The 24,106-nt window shown below is 39.5% G+C and overlaps 1 protein-coding gene across 3 annotated transcripts in view; it reads left to right on the forward strand.

The window, feature by feature from the left end:
* The window catches only part of cdk19 (cyclin-dependent kinase 19), a 121,373-nt gene extending 97,511 nt beyond the window's left edge, over positions 1 to 23,862 (forward strand). For 2 of the 3 annotated variants that reach the window (XM_041804697.1, XM_041804700.1), the window contains exons 7-13: positions 5,801 to 5,944; positions 8,464 to 8,533; positions 8,628 to 8,700; positions 9,517 to 9,614; positions 9,835 to 9,913; positions 13,413 to 13,661; positions 22,109 to 23,862. In XM_041804697.1, the coding sequence (XP_041660631.1) occupies positions 5,801 to 5,944; positions 8,464 to 8,533; positions 8,628 to 8,700; positions 9,517 to 9,614; positions 9,835 to 9,913; positions 13,413 to 13,661; positions 22,109 to 22,234 (839 nt within the window). In that variant the 3' untranslated portion in view covers positions 22,235 to 23,862. The remainder of the gene's footprint in view (positions 1 to 5,800; positions 5,945 to 8,463; positions 8,534 to 8,627; positions 8,701 to 9,516; positions 9,615 to 9,834; positions 9,914 to 13,412; positions 13,662 to 22,108) is intronic. The other variant, XM_041804698.1, reaches the window with a different exon arrangement.
* Positions 23,863 to 24,106: the final 244 nt, after the last annotated feature.

Consider the following 24,106-nt stretch of genomic DNA (forward strand, 5'->3'; position numbering starts at 1 on the left):
GCTGATGTGGAACTGGCTCTGGCAGCAAGCACAACAGCATGAGAAGAAGACGGACCGTGCCACTGCAGCTCTGTGTAAAGTTAAGGACATAATGGAATTTAGTCAGTTTCTCTCACCAAGTCAAACTGAAGCCTTCTTGTCTGTAGTTTCTGTCACTAAGGGGACAACTGTCAGTGATGAAGCAGAGGACATAGATGACACAAAGTGGGACAAGCTAACGTGTGAGATTATGGTGTCAGAGCTGCTTCGTCAGACTTATAAAAAGATACTGACAGATCTGAACACTAACACCTGCAAATCAGCCATCGCTACAATGACAGAGCTGCTCTGGACACAGATGGAAGGTCTGGACATCCAGATTGAGCTCAGCCCGGCCAACATGAAGAAGATTTCTAAAACAGTTCGCAACAAGCTCTTTAAGGAGTTTGGTGAAGGTGTGCTGCGAAGGGGTATGCTCCAGCAGACACCAGGTGTCATCAGGTGTACAATAGATACAATGAAGGAACACCTGATGAAGAAAGAGAGCAGCCCCATTAAGGAGTTCTTTGGATCCATCCGGGAGTCCATGATCAAGGGGTTTGAGTCCTTCAAAGGCTTCTTCACACAGGACTCACAGGGTGAAAGAATAGACCTTTTCAGAGCTTTACAGCATTTACCAGTTGGTATGAATTTTTTTTTGCTCTAAGAAAACTGCTGTGATAAAGGTCGGGGGGTTTTCTCCGAGTGCTTCGGTTTGCCCACGTTTGTAAAAAAGAAAAAAACAAAAATGAAAGAAAGAAAATAAAAAATTAAAAAAGTTAACAAAAATCAAATGTTCAAATTACTCTTTTTTTCATGCGTATTGTATGTTTGATTCTACATGCAATGATATCAGTAATGTGGACTATGAAGGAGAGGGCTTTCTCAGGCCCAGTCAAACTGGCAACCCATGGAGGTCAGAAAATTAATGGTCCACAGTAATAAATGAGCTGACAAGTGGTGAAAATGGGGTAAAGACTGTCAAAAATGGGTGGAAAACTGATGAGAAGTTGGAAAAGTGGCACAAATGGGTTAAAAGTTACACAGAGGGGCAGAAAGTACGATGGGTAAAGACTGGCAAAGATGTTAGAAAAATGGCAAGATATTGGGAAAAGGGTTTTAAGTAATGGCAAAAATGAGTTAAGGCTGAAAAGTGGCATAGATGAGAAAGGATGTTGAAAAGGGGTTTGAAAAAGTCACACATTGGTTTAAAAGGGCAAATGGGATAAAGTGGGCTAAAATGGGTTAAAAGCTGTAAAAGGGTGGAAAAATTGTCCAAGATAGGTAAAAAAAAAAAAAAAAGTGGCATCAACATTAGAAAAATGCCATGTTAAAGTAGTGACAAAGGGGTAAAGAGTGACAAAAACTTAGTGAAAAGTTTGAAAAAAACTGGAATAAATGGTAAAAAAAAAAAAGGTGCTGGAAAGTTGTAAAAATGGGTTAAAAGGGTGAAAAATGGGATTCTTGGCAAAAATGTTGCAAAAATACTTGGATAAAGTAGTGAAAAGTGGTTAAGAAGTGGCAAAATGGGTTTATAGTAGCACAAAGGGTCTAAGAGTATTGGATTTAAATTAAAAAAGCAAACATTAAAGAAAAATGGCTAGATGAAGTAATTACAAGGGGTTCAAGATGGCAAAAATGGATGAGAAGTGGTAAAAATGGATAAAAATTATATAAAGTGTCATAAAAGAGCTGAAACAATGGTAAACGTGGTTTGAAAAAATAATAGCACCATTGTAACCCAATAATAGCTCTACACACTGTCTCAGCTCCAGTAAGTGTTAGCCAGGCTGCTAGCAACAATGCTACTGATTAAACACAAATTGCAGTATTTTTGCAATGGGTCTGAGGTCAGTGTCAGTGTGATAGTTCCTTTGTTTTTATTTTTAATAGAGTTTCACCAAACAAAAATGTAAAATTCTGTTGTCACTTTGTCATTGTAGGGTACTGAGTGTAGATTAAGGAGAATAAAAATGATTTTTTTCACCGTAGCTTCAGGCTGCATTAGAAAATGAAAAAAAGTGAAGGTGTCTGAGTAATTTCTGGATACAAGAGGGGAAAACCCCACTACTGTAGATAAACCATGATGTAAATATTGCTGAAGTGAACCTGTTTGTGGACTTTCCTGATTATAGTGATTCAAACAGTGTCGTTCTGCTGTGTAAGGGTTCAAAGAGTAAAGTGCTTTCAGTTTAAATTATTACCTTTGTTTCACACAGGGTATATACAGCAATCCTTAACTTCAATTTAATACCTTTTTTACTACCTTCAAAATGTTTAAAACCATCATGACACTGAGTTGCAAGTGTTTATCAGCAACCTTTCTAACGTTTACGCAGATTTTGACATATACAGTGCTTAACAAATTTATTAGACCACCCTAACCCTAACCAAACTAAGGTTTATGCCACAGCTGCCCTAAATTAACAGCATTGCTAATTAGCAAAATCATTTTTTATGTTTCTGCAATGGTTAATACACCGATATGTAGAAGCTCTTTAACCTAAATGATATTTTTAATGCTAAAATAGAATTATTATTGTTATCCATGAATTTTCAAATTTACTGATTTACAAAAAAAATGAAAAAATAGTAAACGCATTATTATTTCTTGACTATTATGTCAAATTAGAGAAAATGAAGAGAAAAAATGAGTTTTAGTGGTTGAATGTTATGCTTGATTCATTTCTGACTTCTCAGAGAAGCCCAGTGAGCCGGCTCAAATTTGGGTGAATTCAGTTTGAAATCCCTCATTCCTGTTCAAAATGGTAAAATGTTGCGAGCTCACTGAAAATGAAAGCGTCCGCATTAAAGCACTTCATGATGCTGGATGGTCTTTGAGACAAATATGACAGGTGGTCTAATAAATTTGTTAAGCACTGTATGTAACACTATACGCAACAGAATAGATTTAGAGACTCACTGATGTTGACCACATATTGCACATTTATTTCACCTCGTGAATAAAAATTTTAAAAACGACATATAATGTGCAATAAAGAGATAGTTCCAGCACACTGGCTGGCATTCACTGCATGAACTGTTGAACTGCTATTGATTTTAACATGAACATGTGCTATAGGCCTAATATGAACTCCTGAGCAAAAGAATCTTATGACAAGTGTCCTAATTGCATAGTCTTTTCTTCAATAATTTTGTCCATTTTAACCAGTTCCTCTTTTTTCTCTATGTATCTCCTTCTGAGTGTACTGGATTTAGTGATTAGCTGGGCCGTTTTTGACGAATGGCCCAGCCTTGTTGATGCCATCAACAAGCTGTTTTTTGAAGAAGGATGCTAATCCAAATCTGATGATGTAACCGGTTTTGTCTTTACCACACGTGAATGACTTTGTGATGTCAGAGTTGGGAAACATTTCTTAAAACAGCTCCACAATTCCTTTGTTGGAGTTCAATGAATGGTGTTTACCTCTAACTTCAGTGTTTAGACACCACACAGCCTCCGCGCGCAGTGTTGGTGTGGCGCCCATACTCACCCGGAGGTCTGACGCAGTTGCTGGAGCCGTACATTGGCTAGTACCATGGCACTAGTTTGCGGTGGTGGTGGTGGTGCAGCAGCACAGAAAGTTGAGAGTGGCAGAGTTAACTGCTCTTGCTGACCACACATTCCATTTTTATGTCTAGTGGATTGCATATGCGACCAAAATGCGTTAGCTCCCATCCAGTTGACATTGATGTTTTTTTTACAAGCCGAACAATAAGCCTGCTGGTTACTCCCTACTACAGGCCTGAGCCAGTCCTTAAACACTGGGTCTTCCACCCCGCTGTCAGAAAACTTGCATTTGCCCATGACGACGATGATGGTTGTCTGAACGTTGAAGATAAGCCAGCCAGTTGGCTACTCAGTTGAGCATGCGACGTGTTTACGACCACTGAATATGACGTCATCAAACATAGCCTACAAAGTTTAGACTTCAGGATTGAGACGAGGATCTTCAATTATGTGCCCAGACATGCTAGCCCACGTTTAAACGAACTAATGCAAACTTTAGCAGATAGAATTTCAATCAGAATAGGACACCTCATAGCCTGTAAAAATAATACCTATATTTAAAAAAATAATACCTCTAAAACCACATTTAACACTTTTAACGGCCTTAAATTTGGCAATTCTAATTTATCACCTTTTAATACTTTTTAAAACCCCGCAGACACCCTGGTACAGTTGTTTACAGGTCATGCAGACATGCATTGCTTTGAAGAGATGGAGAATTATAATGCTGGGTGCCAATGGTGCAGGTGCTCTTTTTGTCCTCAAGGCCTTCATGGACTCATGCATACTTAATCTCTATAGCAAGGGTGTCAAACTCAACCACAGCAGGGGCCGAAATCTGAATTTAGGTCTAACATGAGGGCCCAGCAGGGTCAACATTTAACCATAAACTGTCAGCCTTATTTTCACAGGTAATACATTAAGGGAGAGGGACCCAACTGCAGTCAAGATGGCCGACATGGGCGTTGCAATACATCCAATCCATGATGGAAGTCCCAAGTGGAAGTTTCTTCTTTGTGTTGGACTCAGCTGCCAGTGTTTGTCAGTCTTTTTCACGCCTAAGCCTAACCCTTGGTGCTGGATCTCAAATATATCACCTTCCCCACTGCCTTACCCTGAACCTAACCACTGGGGTTTTAATGCCTAACCTTAGACGTACGGACTTCAGGTATGGATTGGATATATGTCGGCCATCTTGTCTGCAGCAAGGTACTCTTGCATTAAGGGGGAGAAAAACTGATGATAAATGTTATTGAGATTTAAAAAGATGTCAAAATGACAAGCTTAAAAGCTCAAAATTCAGAGATAAAAAGTCAAAATATTAGCAAAAAAGGTCAGGATGCAAAATCAAAAGTTAAAATAATGTTTTCAAAAGGCAAATATATGAGATAGAAAGTAAAAATCATGAGTTTAAAGGTAAAAAAATTAGATAAAATACAAAATCATGAGTTTAAAAGGTCAAAATATGGGATAACAAATCAAAGATAGGAGTTAAAGTGGTCACAATATGAGATTAAAAAAACAAAATGTTAAGTTTAAAAGGTCAAGATGTTATTTGAAATTTAAGATAGTGAATCCAAAAGGTCAAAATTTGGGATTAAAAGTCTAAGTTTGGAGTTTAAAGGCGCAAAATATGACTTAAAATTTAAAATTGGAATCTAAAAGTTTATAATATGAGATAAAAGGTCAAAATGCCAAGTTTAAGTCAGAGATTTGAGATGCAAATTGAAAATATTAAACGAAAACACAAATTAATTTCTCTTCCTCATTCCTGACTTTCTATCTCATTATTTTTGCTCCTTACTTTTTCAAATTTTTGTGACTTAACAAAGGATATTTTATATCTTCAAGGTTAAATTTACATTTTTATACTGGAGGAAATCTGCAGACCTCAGACCTGCAGGCCAGTTCTAATGAAAATATGATATTATCCTGTGGGCCGGGTTAAACTACACCATGGGCCGGATTTGGCCCCCAGGCCTTGAGTTTGACACCCCTGCTCTATAAGGTCTGTAAAAGGAGATTTATTGGTACTCAGCCTATATGAAACAGAAGCCCCTCTTTAACTTTACCTCAGACTTGATGGAGTAGTGTAGGAGGGACTCATTCAATCCAGATCTGCTCCTAACTGCCATGAATGTAGTCTTAAAGTCCTAAGCTCAAACCTCCATCATTCATCGTGTTAAAAGTGCCTCTCCAGGTCGACTTTGCTGTGCAGCAGATGTGCCTTCACTTAGACTACGTGGCGTCTCTGTGTTTGTGTTTGTGTAGATATTTGGGCGATTGGCTGCATCTTTGCGGAGCTGTTAACGTCTGAGCCCATCTTCCACTGTCGCCAAGAAGACATCAAGACCAGCAACCCGTTCCATCACGACCAGCTGGACAGGATATTCAGTGTCATGGGTTTCCCTGCAGGTCTGTGCACTCTTACACACATTAACACACATTTACAGAGTCTGTCTTAGACTTCTGTTTAGATCCTGAACTATCATAACGCTGGTATCTTGTCTGTCAAGACAGCAGGTGTACTGAAGCTGTCATCCTGCAATGAGTGGCGTGGTGGGTGGTGTGCAGCACGAGTGTAAATGTCAAGTGAATTACAGTCAAAGTTTCATGTTCCTGTCAGCTGTTTACTCAACGCTGCTCTGTGGAGTTTGTTGTAAACAAATTAAATCACATTTCTCTCCAGCGTGTACACAGGCGAGCATCCTACGGCTCTAACAAACATATTAAGTCAGTTTTCTTACCTGTAAAACATTTACAAACCACTTCAAACATCCTAAAGCTTATATAATATTCTCTGTTTGAGATGTGAACATGCTATAGGTCATTTTCCTCTCGGCTTTGTGTGCACATTGCTAAAAGAGTCGGCCAGTAAAGGCAGTAAGATAAGGAAATGAATATAAATGCTGTGCTTTTGAGGTAATGGTACAGTCTTGTGGCCAAAATAGAACAGACAGAATGCAAATAAATAAGTAATTTTACAGGTTGTTTAAACAAAGCCCGTTGTAAGAATATGGCAGTCTAAACTGAAAAACCAAGGCTCTCTTATGTAATAAAATGTATTATTCCTTTCCTGATAATTTTGCTCAATTCTTTGGTGTAACACTCCCATTATGCCAACTTTTTCTCTTGCATTTGACCATAAAAACAGATCAGAGTTGGACCAACAGTTTAATAATCTCTTATTTGAATCAATAGTTTAGTTTGCTGGTGTGTTAGATTAATATGACCAAAGGCAGAGCCAGGGCTCAAGCCTCAGGTTTTTCCTAAAAAAGCCCTGAATCTTTCAGGATGGTAAGAAGCATGCTGCTGATAAGTGTTATGATAACAAAAGGGGTCATCCTTTTTATTAAGATTTATTTTGGGCCTTTACATGCCTTTATTTGATAGAGAAAGGACTCAAAAACAGGAAGGAGAGAGGGGAGAGACATGCAGTAAAGGGCCACAGGTCGGAATTGAACCCGGGCCGCTCATGTACAGGGGCAGCACCTTAAACCACTCAACCACCTGCCACCCGAAAAAGAAAGGGACATGATTAATAAATTGGTCCTCAACAAATTAGAATATCATCAAAAGGTGGATTTATTATAGTAGTTCAGTTCAAAAAGTTAACCCTTTGCCTTATACATAAAATAATAGCCAGAAAATTCTCATTTTTTGGAACTGAAATATTTATTTCACTTTCTACAGAAATCCAAAAAAGTCAAAATTTCCATAAAATTTAACATACAGTGCTTAACAAATTTATTAGACCACTCTAACCAAAGTAAGGTTTATGCCACAGCTGCCCTAAATTAACAGCATTGGTAATTACCAACATCATTTTTTATGTTTCTGTGATGGTTAATACACCGATATGTTGAAGCTCTTTAACCCAAATAATATTTTTAATGCTAAAATAGAATTATTATTGTTATCCAGGAATTTTCAAATTTACTGATTTACAAAAAAACTGAAAAAATAGTAAAGACATTATTACTTCTTGATTATTATGTCAAATTATAGTTATTTACCGTTCCTGAACAGAAAAATGAATTTTAGTGGTTGAATGTTATGCTTGATTAATTTCTGACTTCTCAGAGAAGCCCAGTGAGCCGGCTAAAATTTGGGTGAATTCAGTTTGAAATTCCTCATTCCTGTTCAAAATGGTAAAACGTGCAGAGCTCACTGAAAATGAACGAGTCCACATTAAAACACTTCATATGCTGGATGGTCTGTATTTTTATTTTTTGTCTTAATTTCAGTCTTTGAATGAAATACATTTTAGTTTTAGTCACATTTTAATCATTTCTATGCTTTTTAGTCAACAAAAACTCAAAACATTTTTGTCTAGCTTTGGTCCATATAAAGTCCTCACATTTTAGTCTTTACTTTTAGTCCAAGCATTTATTTTCTTCCCTAAATCTGGTACCAAGTCATGATAGTGAGTTCTCTGCATCCTGCCAAAGCTGGGGTCCCTGCTTTCCAGTGTTAATTTCATCGACTAAAACTATGACTAAAACTATTCGTCAACAGCCTTTTTTCCATGACAAAAATTAGACTAAAACAAACAAAAATAGATCTGTGAAGACTAAAACTACAGCTGAGAGGCAGGGGAGATACATATGCATTGCATTTTGACAGATTTACTAACAGTGGAGAAATATCACAGCTTTTGAATGTCCAGTGAAAGCTGAATTACATTCGAGTCTAGTTTTAGTCGTCACAGATCCCTTTCTTCTTTTAGTTTTAGTCTAGTTTTTGTCATGGAAAAAAAGCTGTCGAATAGTTTTAGTTGTAGTTTTAGTTATACAAAATGAACACTGCTGCTTATATACCTTTGGCATCTACCAATAACATATTATTAAAACAGACATTTAAATGGAAAGCTTATGAATGGTTGTGCGATGATGATGCAAGTGTTTGATTGGTTTTGTCCTTTTTCCCCTCAGATAAGGACTGGGAGGACATTAGGAAGATGCCCGAGTACCCGACACTGCAGAAAGATTTCAGGAGGACGACGTGAGTGGATGCTGTGATGATCTAAACCTGATCAGAGGCTTACAGACAAATACACAACATATCAATATTTTTTTTGTCTTCTCTGGTCTTGCAGGTATGCAAACAGCAGCTTAATCAAATACATGGAGAAGCATAAAGTCAAACCAGACAGCAAAGTTTTCCTCCTGGTACGTACACTCACATACAGAGTACTCTCACAGACAGATCCCTCTTTAAAATCATTCAGTGTTTTAAGAACATGTGCTAATGTAACATGTTAAACATGTTTAGAGGGGCATTTTAAAGTTTGAGTTTACTGTCACATTAATGTTTGTATCAGCCTATGTGTTTTTGAATATTAGCTGGTGATACTCGAAATATCTTGACAACACAAAAACTCTTCTCATTCCTTGCAGAAATCTGAACTCTGACTTGAGAATGAACTGACTAGATTTTGGAGGTCAAAGGTCAAGGTCATAGGCCTCATGGTTGGCCCTTGCTTATAACATTTCTTTGAATCCTACTCCCACAGAAAACACAACAGCCCACTTTTACTAACAGCTACTGGAAACCTCATGGAGGCATGAAACCACTCAGCTGTAGCTCCAGTTTTAAGTGATACTGGCGTCAGTTTCAGTGTCATGTTTAAAGTCTGACCTCGTTCTGTCAGGCAGGTCAGATGCCTATCTTGTTGTCTGAGTTGTGTTTTTTTGAGCTATTTTTGCGAGACTGAACAGCTCGAGAGAAATTCAAAGAATGAGAAAAATGGTGGCTGCAGCAGATTCTTTCAAATGATTTCAACCGCCGCTTCAGAAAAAATGTGTCTGTGTGAGCAGGTTTTGGAGGAGTCCCTTTGACCTGCTGTGTTTTTGAAGTTTGAGAAGTTATGTTCAGTTTATTTATCAGGGGGCAGTAAATGTTGAAAGATTCTAAATCTGAATGTTTTTAGGCACTGAAATAAAAAAAAACAGTCTCCGTTAAATGTTGTCCCATTCTTCCTCCAGCTGCAGAAACTCCTCACCATGGACCCCACTAAAAGAATCACATCAGAGCAGGCACTGCAGGACCCCTACTTCCTGGAGGATCCTTTACCAACCACTGAGTGAGTCTTTGTCTGCTTTAACTAGACGGTTTCCTTTGTCTTGATTCAGCAAAGAAAAACAGGACTAAGCACATATTGCCTTCAGTTTTGGGAATTTGCTCTTTACACTTTAACCTCCCTTTCTGCTTTGTTTTTCTGTGTTTTTGTTGGGACAGGACTGTGTTTTGGTTGGATATGCTGATAGACTTAAATCACTGAGTATCCCTGTGATTTCCTCTAGTGTGTTTGCTGGCTGTCAGATCCCGTATCCAAAACGAGAGTTTCTAAATGAAGACGAACCGGAGGAGAAAACAGAAAAGGTAATTATGCACATGCAGCCTAAAACATGACCTATTTTATATATTTTACAAGCTATTAGAAGAGATAATGACTTGCTGGACACTTTATAAGATACACCTGTTCAACCACCTGTGTTGATGATGTGAAGCTTAGTGTTTGTTCTTGCAGGACACAGAAGTCATACGCCCAGCTGTGATCAGCTGATGGCCAGCTGATTCTTCTTATCACCTAGCTCCCACAGCCAATCAGAGCTTTTTCTCTCAACACTGCAGTCTATTTGAATAATCAGTGATCCCTGCCTGCATTAATGATGTTGCTGCTGTTGGCAAAGCTTTGCTTCCTCCACCCTAGCCTCCTCCTTTATAGCATAAAGCAGTGATACTCAACGTGTGGCTCTGGAGCCACATGTGGCTCTTTTGTGATTATTTGTGGCTCTTTTATGTCATAATTTTCAATATTATTCCCCCAGAAAACTTTTTAAAAAGGATTTTTTTTCACCTTTTTTCACTGTTTTTGCCACTTTTCACCCCATGCTACTTTTTGCCATTAAATGCCACTTTTTTCTTGCTTTTTTTGCCCATTTTTGCCACTTTTTAAAAACTTTTTACCCATTTTTTGCCACTTTTTTCAATTTTTTGCCACTTTTTTTTTTTTACATTTTTTGCCACTTTTATCCCATTTTTGCCACGTTTTTCCACGATTTTTCCTCCCCATTGTTACCCATTTAAGCTACCTTCAGTCATAAAATACCACTTTTTCCTAGTTTTGCCCATTTTAGCCACTTCTTTTTGCCACTTTTATCCAATTTTTGCCCTTTTTTTCACCATTTTTTTGCCACTCTTCGCCCATTTAAGCTACCTTTTGCCAATAAATACCAATTGTTTCCTCTATTTATGCCCGTTTTTGCCCCTCCTTTAGCCACTTTTATCCTATTTTTGCCCTTTTGTGCCACTTTTCACCCATTTCAGCTACCCTTTGCCACTAAATACAACTTGTTTTCTATTTTTTGTCCATTTTTGCCACTCTTGACTGCTTTTCGCTCATTTAAGTCACTTTGTACTCATTTTTTTGCCACGTTTTTGCCACTATGGGACCATTTTATGCTACCTGGTACTCATTTTTTGTTACTTCTCACCCATTTTGGCTACTTTCTAACTCTTTTCCACTTTTCCTCCCCATTTTCACCCCTTTTCACCCATTTTTGTTGCTTTTTGACTATTTTTGCCACTTTTCACTAATTTTTATTGCTACTTCAAGCCATTATTGCCACTTTTCACCACTTAGGTTGTGGCGCTTGCAAAGGTATTTTTCAACAATTTGGCTCTTTGGTTGAGCAGGGTTGAGTAACACTTGCATAAAGCTTGTTGCACCCACATATTCAGATTCATACTTCTGATTAATTGCAGTTGAACTAATTTCATCATTCTCTAGCTATGCCATCCCTGGAAAGTCAAAGCATGCTGCTTGGCTTATCAAGGTAGCATCTTTGAGCATGTCTCTGTTTGGGTGAAAGCAAGCTCCATGGAAACACTGGTAACAAGGCGATTAAACACTATTGCATTGCGTTTTGAGCAGCAAATATCTAAAATGCTGTAATTTACCACATTTTTGTATCCTTAATTGATGAGGGAGAGTAAAATAAGAGCTGTGTCTTTGGAATGAAACTAGAGAGGATTATAGAGGTCAAATGTCAGACCATTACTTGTTTCTAATGACTTTAAGCCATCAATATCTCTGTGACAACAGAAGATGTAGTCTGCTTGGCTATAAACAGTTTTCTCACATTCATCTGTGTATTAATGAGGTTTTAAAAGTTGGGAATCAACTCATTTAATAAGGTTAAAAAACATGCATAAAGTCAAAAGATGGGGTTGTTTGTCAAGTTTGACTTTCTGTTGTAATATAAAGATGCTTACCCTTTCTCTGAAATGTCATATTTGTTAATTATAAACCACTAACTATTGGATTTGGACTCTAACCAATACAGTGTAGGGTTTTCCTAGTTTAAAATTTTAAGTAGTGATTGACCCAAACTTTCCCATTTACTTCCATTTATTATGATAGTACTAATTAACAAGAAAGGGGCGGGACTGACATCGTATGAGCAAAGTACCAGGATCAATTAAAGCTATTAGTTCAGCAGTTTAAGAACACATCATGAATCTGATGTAGCCTTTATATACAACGTATGTTAAGAATAAGTTTATAATAATCTTAAAAAGAAATTGGTGGATGAGTGATGATTCTAGTGGGTATTTCTTCCCTCAGTAACCTCCTGATGATGAGTCTGCCGGCACACAGGGATTCTAGCTGCGTCACGAGACAAGAGCAAAGGATCAGGGTGCTAGAAAAAGCTCTACCAAAGTTTGCACGTTAGCTGACCGCTTTAAAAAGCAGACTGCTACGGTGCAATCATTGTGGAAAATGAGCAGTGAGACGGGGATAGATTCCTCCTCGTAGCTGCCTAGAATAACTCACTGTATCACATTAGCAGCTGCAGGGCAGAAAGCAAAACCTGATCTTTCTCACATCATGCAGAAAACACATAGAAGCCTGCTAGGAGTCTGCAAAAACTCTATGTGAAAGCTAAGCGGGCTTTCATGTGTTTTGTATTGAAGAGAGGCTTGCGTCTAGTCACTCTGCCATAAAACCCAGATCAGTGGAGGGCCACAGTGATGGTGGTCCTTCTGAAACCTTGTCCCATCTCCACACAGGATCTCTGGAGCTCAGTCAGAGTGACCATCAGGTCCTTGGTCACCTCTCTTACTAGTAAGAGAGATGACTAAAGTGTAGGGGGTCTGCAGTGTACGTTGAACCACCTGACCCATCAGTGCCAGGGTCAAAGGAGCTCCAACAGTGGTCAAAAAAGCTGGACTTTGGGGTCAGTGGTGCCTCGGCATGGTAGGAATTGCCTAGTGTGATCGATCCCTAAGTAACCCACCTGCTTTCAGTGTTTATCTTCTCTCAGCTCCTATTTAAGAAGCACAAAAAGGGTTTTAACTGATTGTTTAAAGGACTAGATGAAGTCACAGCCAGCTGAAGTGAGTTTGTTGTCCTCTGATGACTCTGTCACATGAAAACCTTCAGGGTCTGAGCGAGTACAATCCTAAAATCAACCCTGGGTCATAAATTCTGCAGCGTGACTATTTTAGTTGTCATTTTTTTATGAAAGATGAAGTGATAAAATCACAAAAATACTCATGAATAGACATCAGGAGCCCCTACTGTTCTCTTAATGCCCACACAAGCTCAGGTACTGGAGATTAATGATGTTTTTAAGTTTGCTTCTTAGTCTTCTGAGTGGGAAAGTGGGTCAGAGCAGCAGAGAACAACAGCCTGCAGATAAAACTGGATCAAACAGTCTGACTGAACAAAAAGAGTTTTTCAAGCAGTAACTCAAATGATTTCACACACACTTCATTTCTGGGTTACTCTAATCAGATTATTCTCCCACAGTCCCCGCAGCCAGACTCTTAATCACCCGCTAAGCTTTTGTTTGTTGCCCCACTTGTCCATCAGCAGAACCAGACCCAGCAGCACCAGCAGACGACAGGCCAGACCCAGGCGCAGAACCAGCAGCAGACCACGGCCCAGCAGGCCCCTTCCCAGCAGAGCTCAGCCCAGACCAACGGAACCACCGGAGCCACGGGGGGCGCTGCCGGCGGGGGTCTGCAACACGGCCAGGACCAGGGGCCACCAAACAAGAAACCTCGGATCGGGCCCTCTGGGGCCTCCTCAGGCACTGGGGTGCTACAGTCAGAGTACCAGGTCAGTTTCACAACAGTGTACATGGCTGCTCATGCTCTGTGTTTATCATAATTTTTATCAGATTATATGGGAATAACAAAGCCAAAAAGGAGACTATTCCCAACATGAATGAGCGATAATAATAAATGTTCATTAGTCACATGATTTCACATGATATGTTCCGTCACTGCCTTGAAAACCCTTGCATGGTGTATGCTTACTTCAGATAATAGTATGATAAATTATTCAGTTAGTCTCACTTACATTGGACTTTTAAAACGTGTGTAAAAATGTTAGTCCAACTGCTTTGAATTTTTCTAAGAGTGATGAACTCTTTCATGGACTAGGTGGTCTGCACGTGCTCCATAGCCTCCACAGGCTTTAACCAAACACCATAAATACTAAGCATAGCTGGCGCCATAGTGTCATCTGTCAGATATCGTCATAAGCTGAAATATGAGGGAAAATGTAGAGTACATAAAAAAATGTAAAGAGCTCTAAAGTTTGTGCATGTTTTCACGATAAACATACAAGCAGTTAGTAGTGCTGGGTAGAGTCACATCACTGTATTACAAAAGTAACTCGTTTGAGTACTTCAGCATTACCAAAATTTGAACCCCTTTAATGAGGCTTGGAAGTCCCACATATCACTTCTACCAAGAACACATAGAGTACCAGCATCATTTATTAGCCCACTATCTGTAAGTGTGCAGTCTAATCACTGAAGAACAGAGATGATAACATTTGTAGCCTTTGAATGTGCTCAAAATATATAAAGAACCTTGGAAGAAGCATACAGAATTACACACACAGGCTGTGCGTAATGCTGCATCTCCTCTCTACCATCTCACATGCTCAATCTGTTAGCAATGTGTGCAGGTTACAGCTCTGTTAACCTTTCACAGGCAGGCAGCTACAGGCCAACAGGTAGGAGAGAAACAGAAACTGTGCGGACTCTTCTGGGATTTTATTCTTTTTTATTGGAAATCAGAGAAATTGTTTTTTTACAGAAATGAATTATTTTTGTGAAAAACTGACAAATAAAGGACTATTTGAATTAATAAACTGTACTTTAAAAAATCTTGCAAACTGATTACCTACTTTTTCAACTCAGTAAAGTAGATTAGATACTGTTTACTGCATTTACTAAAGCTTTTTTAGTGTTGCGCACTTACATTTGAAATTACTAAAATAATACTGAAAAACGGCATTTGTTAGCCATTTTAAGCTATATAAACTCAATTTTGCTTGTATGTTTACGTTAGCTTTCACAGATTTTACTTTCAAACTTCCCTGCCACTCAGAGTAGTCTTTGTGGCTTAGTTTAGTTTAGTTTAGTTTATTAAGATCCCCATTAGCAGCAGCAAAGGTCCAACAAAATTATACAAACAAAAAACATGGGATAAACATTATACAGTATTTAAAAACAAAAAAAAAGAAAAAAATTATAAAGCATTTAAAAATAAAGCAAAAAAAAAAAACATTGATAACTGGTTAACTGGTTAACTTTACTGATGGTGTAAAAGTGTTCAATGCCTAAAGGCATTCTGGGAAAACTCTGCAGATTAAAAGATGACTAATAACATTTGAGTAGCATGCAAATATACTTAAAGTGATGGAGTACAGTCTCCTTAAAACTGAAAGTATGTTTTATTAGCTCTGAGAAATAGGGCTGATGTGGTTGTTTTGGTTATTTAAGCTATCGCATTTCAACTTTTTTAACAATCTCCCCCTTACAGTGTGTAATAAAGATTAAAGAGGGCATTCAGAACTAGGATTAGCTTTCAGTCATGCCTACAACTCCATAACAAGTGGACATACAGTATTAGAGACACAACTTCTTGAACTGAGCCAGTAACTTCACTCATGGTGCAAGTGTCTAATGCCCAAAGGCATTCTGGGAAAATTCTGCAGAGTAAGGGGTTATTGTCGAAAAATTTAAATAAAATTAAAAGTACTTTTATCCCAAACCTAGGCCTTACTTTATTATATCAAAAACATTGACAGAGCCACACAGACATTAGAAATCACTGCAATTCTGTGTTGGCCTCCAACTGTTTACAGCTAGAGTTGTTCCGTCGCCAACACCAGTGTTGGAAACATGTCTGATACTGATTAAAATGCAGGAATTGGTATCGATCTGACAGAGTTTTGTTTAACTTTTTGCTTCGTTTAGCCATGACAAATGTTAGCTGGAAATCAATTCTTCTTTCCGGTGGAAAACCAATGCAGCAAAGTTTGGAGTGTGCAGGACAGTTAATCTCTCTATGTGTTTGTTAAGTAAAAAGTAAAAAGTTAGATCATTCTGAACCATAAACTAAAGCCTCTTACTTATTTTTCCTCTCAGAGCTAGCCACAAGATCGATGTTTTTACTTTAAGATATGCAAATATTAAGTAACATATACAGTATAGCTTTCAAATAATATTTTACAAAACAATTAAAGTTTTTATTTCCTTTTGTTTAAAAAACAAAACAAAAAAAAAAACAGTACTTCTGGAAAATGCAATAGTGCAGTGATCATCAACTGGTGGCCTGGGGGCCATATCAGGCCCGCCACAGCTTCTTATCTGTCCCCTAAGAGATTTTTAAAATCAGTAGATGTGCAGAGGAAAAATATGTTGTGTCATTTAGGTTATGGTATTTCAAAATAATCTCAAATGTTGTTGTAATGTTTGATCCATTTTACAGAAATCCACCATTCAGTCATAATTAGTGAATATGATGCATGATAAAGCCATATTCATGAATTTCACTCTTGATTAAAGCGGCTGTTTTCATGTCAACTTTCTATTTCAGGCACTTTGAGAGTTCAGTTTTCCTGCCACAGAACCACTGACTGTTTTCCCCACCAATCACAACACAGCATTTTAGCATCAAACCCAGTGATGACAACATGCCAGCCCCAGCCAAAATACTGCAATCGCCCCCTAGTGGCAGCTGCAGTTTAGGCCATTAACACTGATCTCACTACTAAAGGCAAAAACATTTTTCATTTTGGTAGGAAAAAACAAAAGAATTTAACAATTACATGTTACTTTGGCCAGAATATTTAGTTGAATTTAGTTTTGGGGAAGTCTGGCCGCTTCAGAGTCTTCCAAGTAAAAACTGGGCCTTGAACAAATGATGACCCATGCACTAAAGTAACCTTAAAGACCTTTCTGGAGGCATTTTTGTAAAACTTTCAAGTACTTTAACAAAACATCTGCAACAAAGGCTTCTATGTGGGTATGTAATTCAACAGCCTGACATTGCAGTTGGGATTAGATTGTGTTCACAGTGATGATTGTGGCTCTTTTATCTAGCAATACAAATAAAGGTTGGATTTTATTGTAAAGCCAAGATGAGCAAAAAAATAAAAGTGTGTATAGGCCAAAAGTTAAGTTAATTAGCTGTTCAAATACTTTTTAACAAAAAAAATGAAGTTTATGTAAGCCCTGTAACTCCACTGTAAGTCATGTTTAGGTTCATGTTGCTTAAATACCAGCCGTCTATGACAGTGAAAGGTCATTTAATGTAAGGTCAGGATCATAACAGCAGTGTTAGCTCTCTGATAAAGCCTGAACATGCTTCATGTTTCTGCAGCAGAGCTGATAACCATTTAGTTTGGCTCCTTCTTTGGCATCCGTCGTATCTTTAGCTGAAGGCGTTTATCTCAGCACCACAGAGGGTGAGATGTATGAGTGTCGGAGAGCGTGATGATAGACAGAGCTCATGTCAATGAGGACGCCGCACTCAGTCCCGTGTGATAGAGGTGACTCCTGCTGACCTCTTCTGCCTCTGTGTCGTCCTGGCCACATGGGGGCGACACTGCCGGGCTCACATGTCACATGGAGATAAATTTAGCAGCGGCTGAGGCTGCATGTGAGACAGCTGGTCTCTGTCGGGCCTCAGCAGATGTATAAATAAACCAGCGGCGTGGCCGGACACACCAGGAGAGAGCTGTCACTGTCAGCGTCCCACTTTTCCTCTCATTGATCCCCACACAGCAGGCTATCCCACAATGCACCATTCCAATCATTCTCCAGCACAGACACAGTGCTGCACATGTGACCTGGTCGGAGTAAACATGAGCCGGTTCAGCTGAGGTCTTCACAGCCAGCTTCTAGTCACACAATGACTTTACTGATGATGGCAGAGTCAGAGTCGGCTTTAATGGTTTTAATGGTCTTCCTGTCCTTTCTGAGATTTTTATCCTTTAGTGGTTAAAATCTTGGGCTTTTAGTGCCGATGCATTAATGACCATGAGATTCAGGTCCAACATTAATGCACTGAATTATGTAAGTTACATTAATCATGTGCTATTTTGTCCTTTTAGATGTACTGTAGTTTCGCTATCATAGTAGGGCGGTAACTGGATGCTGCTCATGAAAGTCTCTTCCTGCAATACATAGCTGATCATTTCTCTTTGAAAACTTAGACTGCTCAGTGGATGAGTCAAAAACTATCTGCAGCTTGCAGTAGGTGCCGACGTAGGTGCTGGTAGAGCTGACACAGTCTCGTTTGTTGGTCATTTAGTCGACTGATGGACTGTAGTTGGACTAAAAGTTTCCCTGATTGGTTCGTCGCATAAAGAGAGAAAAAGAGCAGACAGAGAAAAAGCAGTGGTGCAGAGTAATAAAAGGTTATTTTCTGATTGTGTCACAGCAGTAACACTGTAAAAAAGTCAGAAACATGTTGACAACTCAACACAGACATGCATGAAGGTGCAGGCGCTGCTGTGTTGAGGCGTCTCTGCTCAGCCCTCTGTCTAGCCTCGAACGCCACCACCTGCTCTGGTCATTGGTTGGCAGGTCTGTGTTATTAAGACCTTTATTTATTTAAATGCATTTCAATTCAATTAGCTTTGTTTACCTGGACAACATGCGTTGTGTACAAATAAATCATAAATGATATATTTTATATGGGGCTACACAGGGACACTGTGCAAAATGTAAATAAAAATAGAGTGCAATGAATTTCAAATCTCATAAACCCATATTTTATTCACAATAGAAGAGAAACAACATATCAAATATTGAAACTGAGACATTTTATCATTTCATGAAAAATATTAGCTCATTTTGAATTTGATGGCGGCAACACATCTCAAAAACTAGGGACATTTGGATCCCATACACATTTAATATGACGTACAAAATATATTTAATTTGGCAAAAGTAAAATTCTTTTATAAAAAATGAAATGAAGGAAATAGCCCAAGCTCTGTCAGAATGAGAAACAGCACAGAGTAACACAGCCGCAGCAGGAAAACAGGAAGTGATAACATCCACTTACCGTGCCAGTGGCACTGAGGCTTACATGTTGATTGGCTAGTACTCATGTGACTTCTAACCAATCGGACTGTGCTGTATGCAGGACATTTGGTGAGACATTCGCTAAATAATTAAAGTCATTAAATAACTCTTCTAGAAACTATTTCAGAGTAAAAGCATTGTGTGAAAACATGGTAGCTTATAGTAGGAAGTAAAGATAAGGATTTTAATTTGGAAAGGCCTCTGGAAATGTTACCATATCTTGAAGGCCTTTGAAGTTTGACAGACAAGGTAGAATGCTTACTGACTGAAATCTGTCCAAAACTCAGTGATCATTATTTTTCTCCACAGTAAACAACACTTATGTTTCAGTCATGACTTGAAAAAGAAAATGCCCAGTTCACTGTGCATTTAGAATAAGAGCATGTTCAGGCACAACACTGCCATCAGCTCAGGCAGGCGGCTCCTCTTAGAAACAGCAGCCTGATTGTCTGTCTCTCTCTTTCTGTGCAGAAGTCAATCATCTGTCTCTGGACCACACATCTAAATATTTAAGAATGTCAAAAGTGACTACCAGTCTAAATTATTAACTCCCTGATGCTTATGGTCAGTTGTGTATCTTTTTTCCTGGATAACAGCCTGTAGATGTTTGTTGTAGCCCATTCTTCTTTGGCCAATCTCTCCAGCTCCTCCAGGTTTGATGGTCATGTGGCATGGACATTGGTCTTCAATTCACCCAACTGATTTCCAATGGGATTCAACTCAAGGCTTTGTGCAGGCTACTCAATAACACTCCCTTTGGTCTTCTCGAGGTAGTTCTTCACCAGGAGACATGGATGTTTTGGCCTGTTGTCAGTTTTGCTGCTGACTGAGGTTTTCTTTCTAAATCTTCACATATCCTCCTTTCTTCATGATTTCTTCAAACTTCACCAGATTCCAACTTCCAGACACACTGAAGCATCCCCACAGCATAATACTCCCACTGACATGTTTCACAGGGGGGACGGTGTTCTTTGGGTTTTACGTCTCTCCGTTCTTTCTCCAAACATCACCAACGTCTCTATGGCCAAAGAGCTCTAGTTTGGTCTCATCTGACCAAAAGACATGCTTCCAGTATCAGAATCTTTCTCCAGGTTGTCCTTAGCAGACTTCAGTCTGGCTTGAAAGTGTCTCTTCTGCAAAAGGGAAGGTTTTTTTTGGTCCACCTCTGTGCAGGGCTCTTGTGGTGGTCTTCTTTGAGACTAAAATTCCTGACTCGGCTAAGTCCTTCTCTAGTGTTTTGTCAGTTGTTCTGGGGTCTTTAGACACATCTCTCACTAGTTTTCTTTCCAGGGTCTTTGAAATCTTTCTTTTCCTACCTCTGCCAGGCTTGTTCTGGACTGTGAGTCTCTCATTGAATTTCTTTATTACTTCTCACTCCAGTTCTTGACTCTTGGAAATGCAGTGATAGCTTTGTAGATCCTTCTTCTGCTTTGTGAGCAGCAACAATTATTTTTCTCAATCTAAACTGTTTTCTTTGGTTTTTGCCATGATGCTTTCTCCACTGACAGCTTAAACATTTACTGAAGATTTAACACTGTGTAAACATGAAGATAACCCTCAGTTTAAAGTTGATTTTACAAGCTTTCAGCAGTACAGAGATAAAGCACATCATTGACAACAGTGGCTTGTGCTGTGGGTCAGCAAAAAGGTCAGTTCTAAAGGGGATAATAATATAGACCAGTGTTACTAAACCCCACTCAACCCATCCATCCATCCATTTTCAATACCACTTATCCTGTTCGGGGTCGCGGAGGGGCTGGAGCCTATCCCAGCTGTCGTTGAGCGAGAGGCGGGGTACACCCTGGACTGGTCGGCAGTCATGCGCAGAGCTGATATAGAGAGACAGACAACCAGGCACACTCACATTCACACCTACAGCCAACTTTAGAGTCACCAGTTAACCTAAGGAGCATGTTTTAGGTGTTAGGAGGACGCCAGAGTACCCAGAGAAAACCCACGTATACATGGGGAGAACATGCAAACTCCACACAGAAAGGCCCTGACCGGGAAGAAAACCAGGGACCTTCTTGCTGTGAGGCAACAGCACTAACCCCTTCGCTGCCATGCAGCCCACCCCGCTCAACCAAACAGCCTAATAATTGAAAAAAACCTTTGCAAGAGCCACGTTCAAAGTGTTGAACAGTGGTGAAAAAAATGGGTTAGTAGCAATAAAAACTAGAAAAGCACTCGGACAGCGCAGACCTCTGCCATTAGCCCTATCTCCCAATAGTACAGAATCATTAAAAAAATTCCTGGATCCAGACAGTGATCTGGATCACTCCCAAAATCGAATCAGTTCTTCCTTATGCCATGTTTGACATTTCCTAAAAATTTCATCAAAATCCATCCATTACTTTTTGAGTTATGTTGCTAACAAACAACAACAAACTCTGCCGATCACATAACCTCCCTTTTCGAGTTGATAAGTTAAAGGTGGCAAAAAGTAGCAAAAATGTGGCTAAAAATGTGTGACCGGGGTGAAATAGGCATAAAATGGCAAAACCTGGGTGAAAAGTCACAAAAATGGCAGCTTAAATGGGAAAAAAGGGGAAAATACAAATTGCAAAAAGCAGGATAAAAGAGGAAAAAAGGTGAAAATGGCAGAAATGGGATAAAATTGGCAGAAAGTGGCAGAAAGAATAGGCAAAAATGGGCTAAAAGCAGCAAAACATAATTAAAAGTGGCAAAAATTGCAAATAAGGGCAATGGAGACAGAAAAAATAAAGGTTGACAATAAAGTTTGGCAGTTAAAGCCTGCTGTAGAACTGTGGGGGAGAAACTGATTAATGTGACTTGCTATGGATAATTTCTGAGGTCAAAGTTTGCCATTTAAAGGTTTCCTGGGGAATAATATTTCAAATTAAGACATGAAAGAGCCACAAGTCATAACTAAAGAGCCACACGTTGAGTATCACTGATTTAGACCCTGGTGGGTTTTTTGTTCTTTTGTGCAAAGTAAAATAATATTAGCATCCAAAATAAACACATGCACAAACAGAAACCTGGATACTAAATCTATGCAGACACATTCAATGATGCCATGTTGATGATGTTTTTAGGGTGTTTTGTTAAATCCCAGGGTGGGTGAACCTCTGCGTAACATCTGTGTTTTAGTTCCTCTTTAATTTAAATACCTTCACTCAGCCTGATCTCTGTGTTTCCTCTCCATCAGCACTCCAGCACCCGCCTTGGTTACCAAAGCAATGTCCAAGGTTCCACCCAGCCCCAGAGCACCATGGGATACTCTTCATCCTCCCAGCAGAGCTCCCAGTACTCCCACCAGACGCACCGTTACTGAGGCTCCCAGTCACTCCTGAACCAGCAGAGGAGTCGGCCACCACACTCCCTCCCCGCTCCGCCGAGCGTCACATCATTCCAACGTCCTCCTCTCCACCTCCCCCTGACCTTTGACCTCCGCTCTGACGGCCTTCACTGGAACGTGGAGGCAAACAAACATAGGAACCAAAAAATGAGAAGTTCTGCCTCGTCGGGCTGGTGAACAAGTGAAAATATTGTAAGATAGACGTGAAGAACCATGGCACTTAGAAACACAATGTTCCTCATGAGGAGAATACGCAGCTGTGTTCATATATGTATATTATATAGCACCTTTTCTATTTCATTTTTCTCTCACTTATTTGCTAGAAATTTCAAGTTTACCTTGATAGTTGATGTCATTGTAAATATTGTAAGATAAGGAGGCGATGGGACGAAATGAAAAGCAGGAGGAACAGCCCTTTACTGTCATCTGTAGAGTAAAACGACCTTTAGATAATCAGAAGACACATTTGAGCTAATCTTTTAAGACAAACACACATATTTCTACAAAGAAAATCTCAGCTCTACGGCTGAAGCAGATGCAGGGAAATATTCAATGCGCAATTTAACTAAATCTTCGTATGTTAGGGTTTCTATACTTCAACCTCTCTTTGTCTCCACGTGGACTTAAAGTAAGAAGAGTCTTTTTCAAACTGTATATTCTGATTCACTCCGCTACCTTTAGAGATAAGAAACATTCACAGCCGAGCTTCGTTTCCTCTGACGGCTTCGTGGCTGCCGGCTCTTGGTCCTGGAGCTGCTTGTTGACTCTCTGCTCTGGCAGCCGTCTCATCGTGGACCCTCAAGACTTTCTCTGAACACGAGCGTGCGCATAAACGTACAGGGCAGCTAACAGTACGGGCCCCCTCTTCTATATGCTTCTTGAGACTGTTACTGCCTGATGTCAGATTGTTTTTTTAAGGTTTTAATGTTATCATTGTTGCCCTGAGAGTGAGTGTGAGACTGTGTGAGTGTCTACGGTATGTTTTTTATGCACGTTGTTTATCTTTTTACTGACTAGAAACTGCACTGACCGCTGAACCCATCTGCAAAGAGCTGGAACAAACGTGGGGTGAGTTGAACTGTTTCAACGCTCGTCCTCTTCCACTCCGACCCTCGGGCCAAACACTGAGCAGGCTTCTGTAAACGCTGGGGTTCCTTTAAAGACAGACGGTGCGTTCTTTAATACAAACTAAAGCCTGATTTATACTCTGGAGTCAAAGTGACCCAGAGATAAACAAACATAAACCTACCTGCACGTCCTAAGAATAGTGTCCACATGGCCTGTGATTGGTCCGCTGTGTAGCGCTGGCGACTACCGGTCTTAAAGTGATGTCTACAGGCACACTGTGGATTCCAGAGTGGTGGTTCTTGATAGCCTAGTGTTAGGACCCATCACCTTCTTCTCGACCAATTATGACCAAGATTCTGAAATGTTTTTTTGATGACACATTAGGCTCTATCAAAAGATCTGTGATGAACCATCAAGCCAGTGTTTTACAGTGACTTAAGTGACTCTTATATGCAAACCCAGTTTGACAACCTCACACCAGTAAAGCCAACAAAGCTGCCATATCTCTTGTCTTCTAATACCGGTAGTCACTTAAACTGAACCTCTTCTTTGTTGTTTTCTTCATGCATCGCCGCCATATTACTAGAGGCAGGTCCACCACATAAGGAAATATAAGTGGATGACAAATACGCGAGTTTTCAGACTATTGCAATTGCATTGTATAAATTTTAATAAATCGATTTGGGATCAAAATCCAAGCATCACTGAGCACACACATAATATGTGACGGCAGATTGACCGGATGTCAAAGTTGCCGCCATGTTGCCAGAGGCAGGACGG

This window comes from Cheilinus undulatus, linkage group 14, assembly GCF_018320785.1.
Source record: "Cheilinus undulatus linkage group 14, ASM1832078v1, whole genome shotgun sequence".
Lineage (NCBI taxonomy): Eukaryota > Metazoa > Chordata > Actinopteri > Labriformes > Labridae > Cheilinus > Cheilinus undulatus.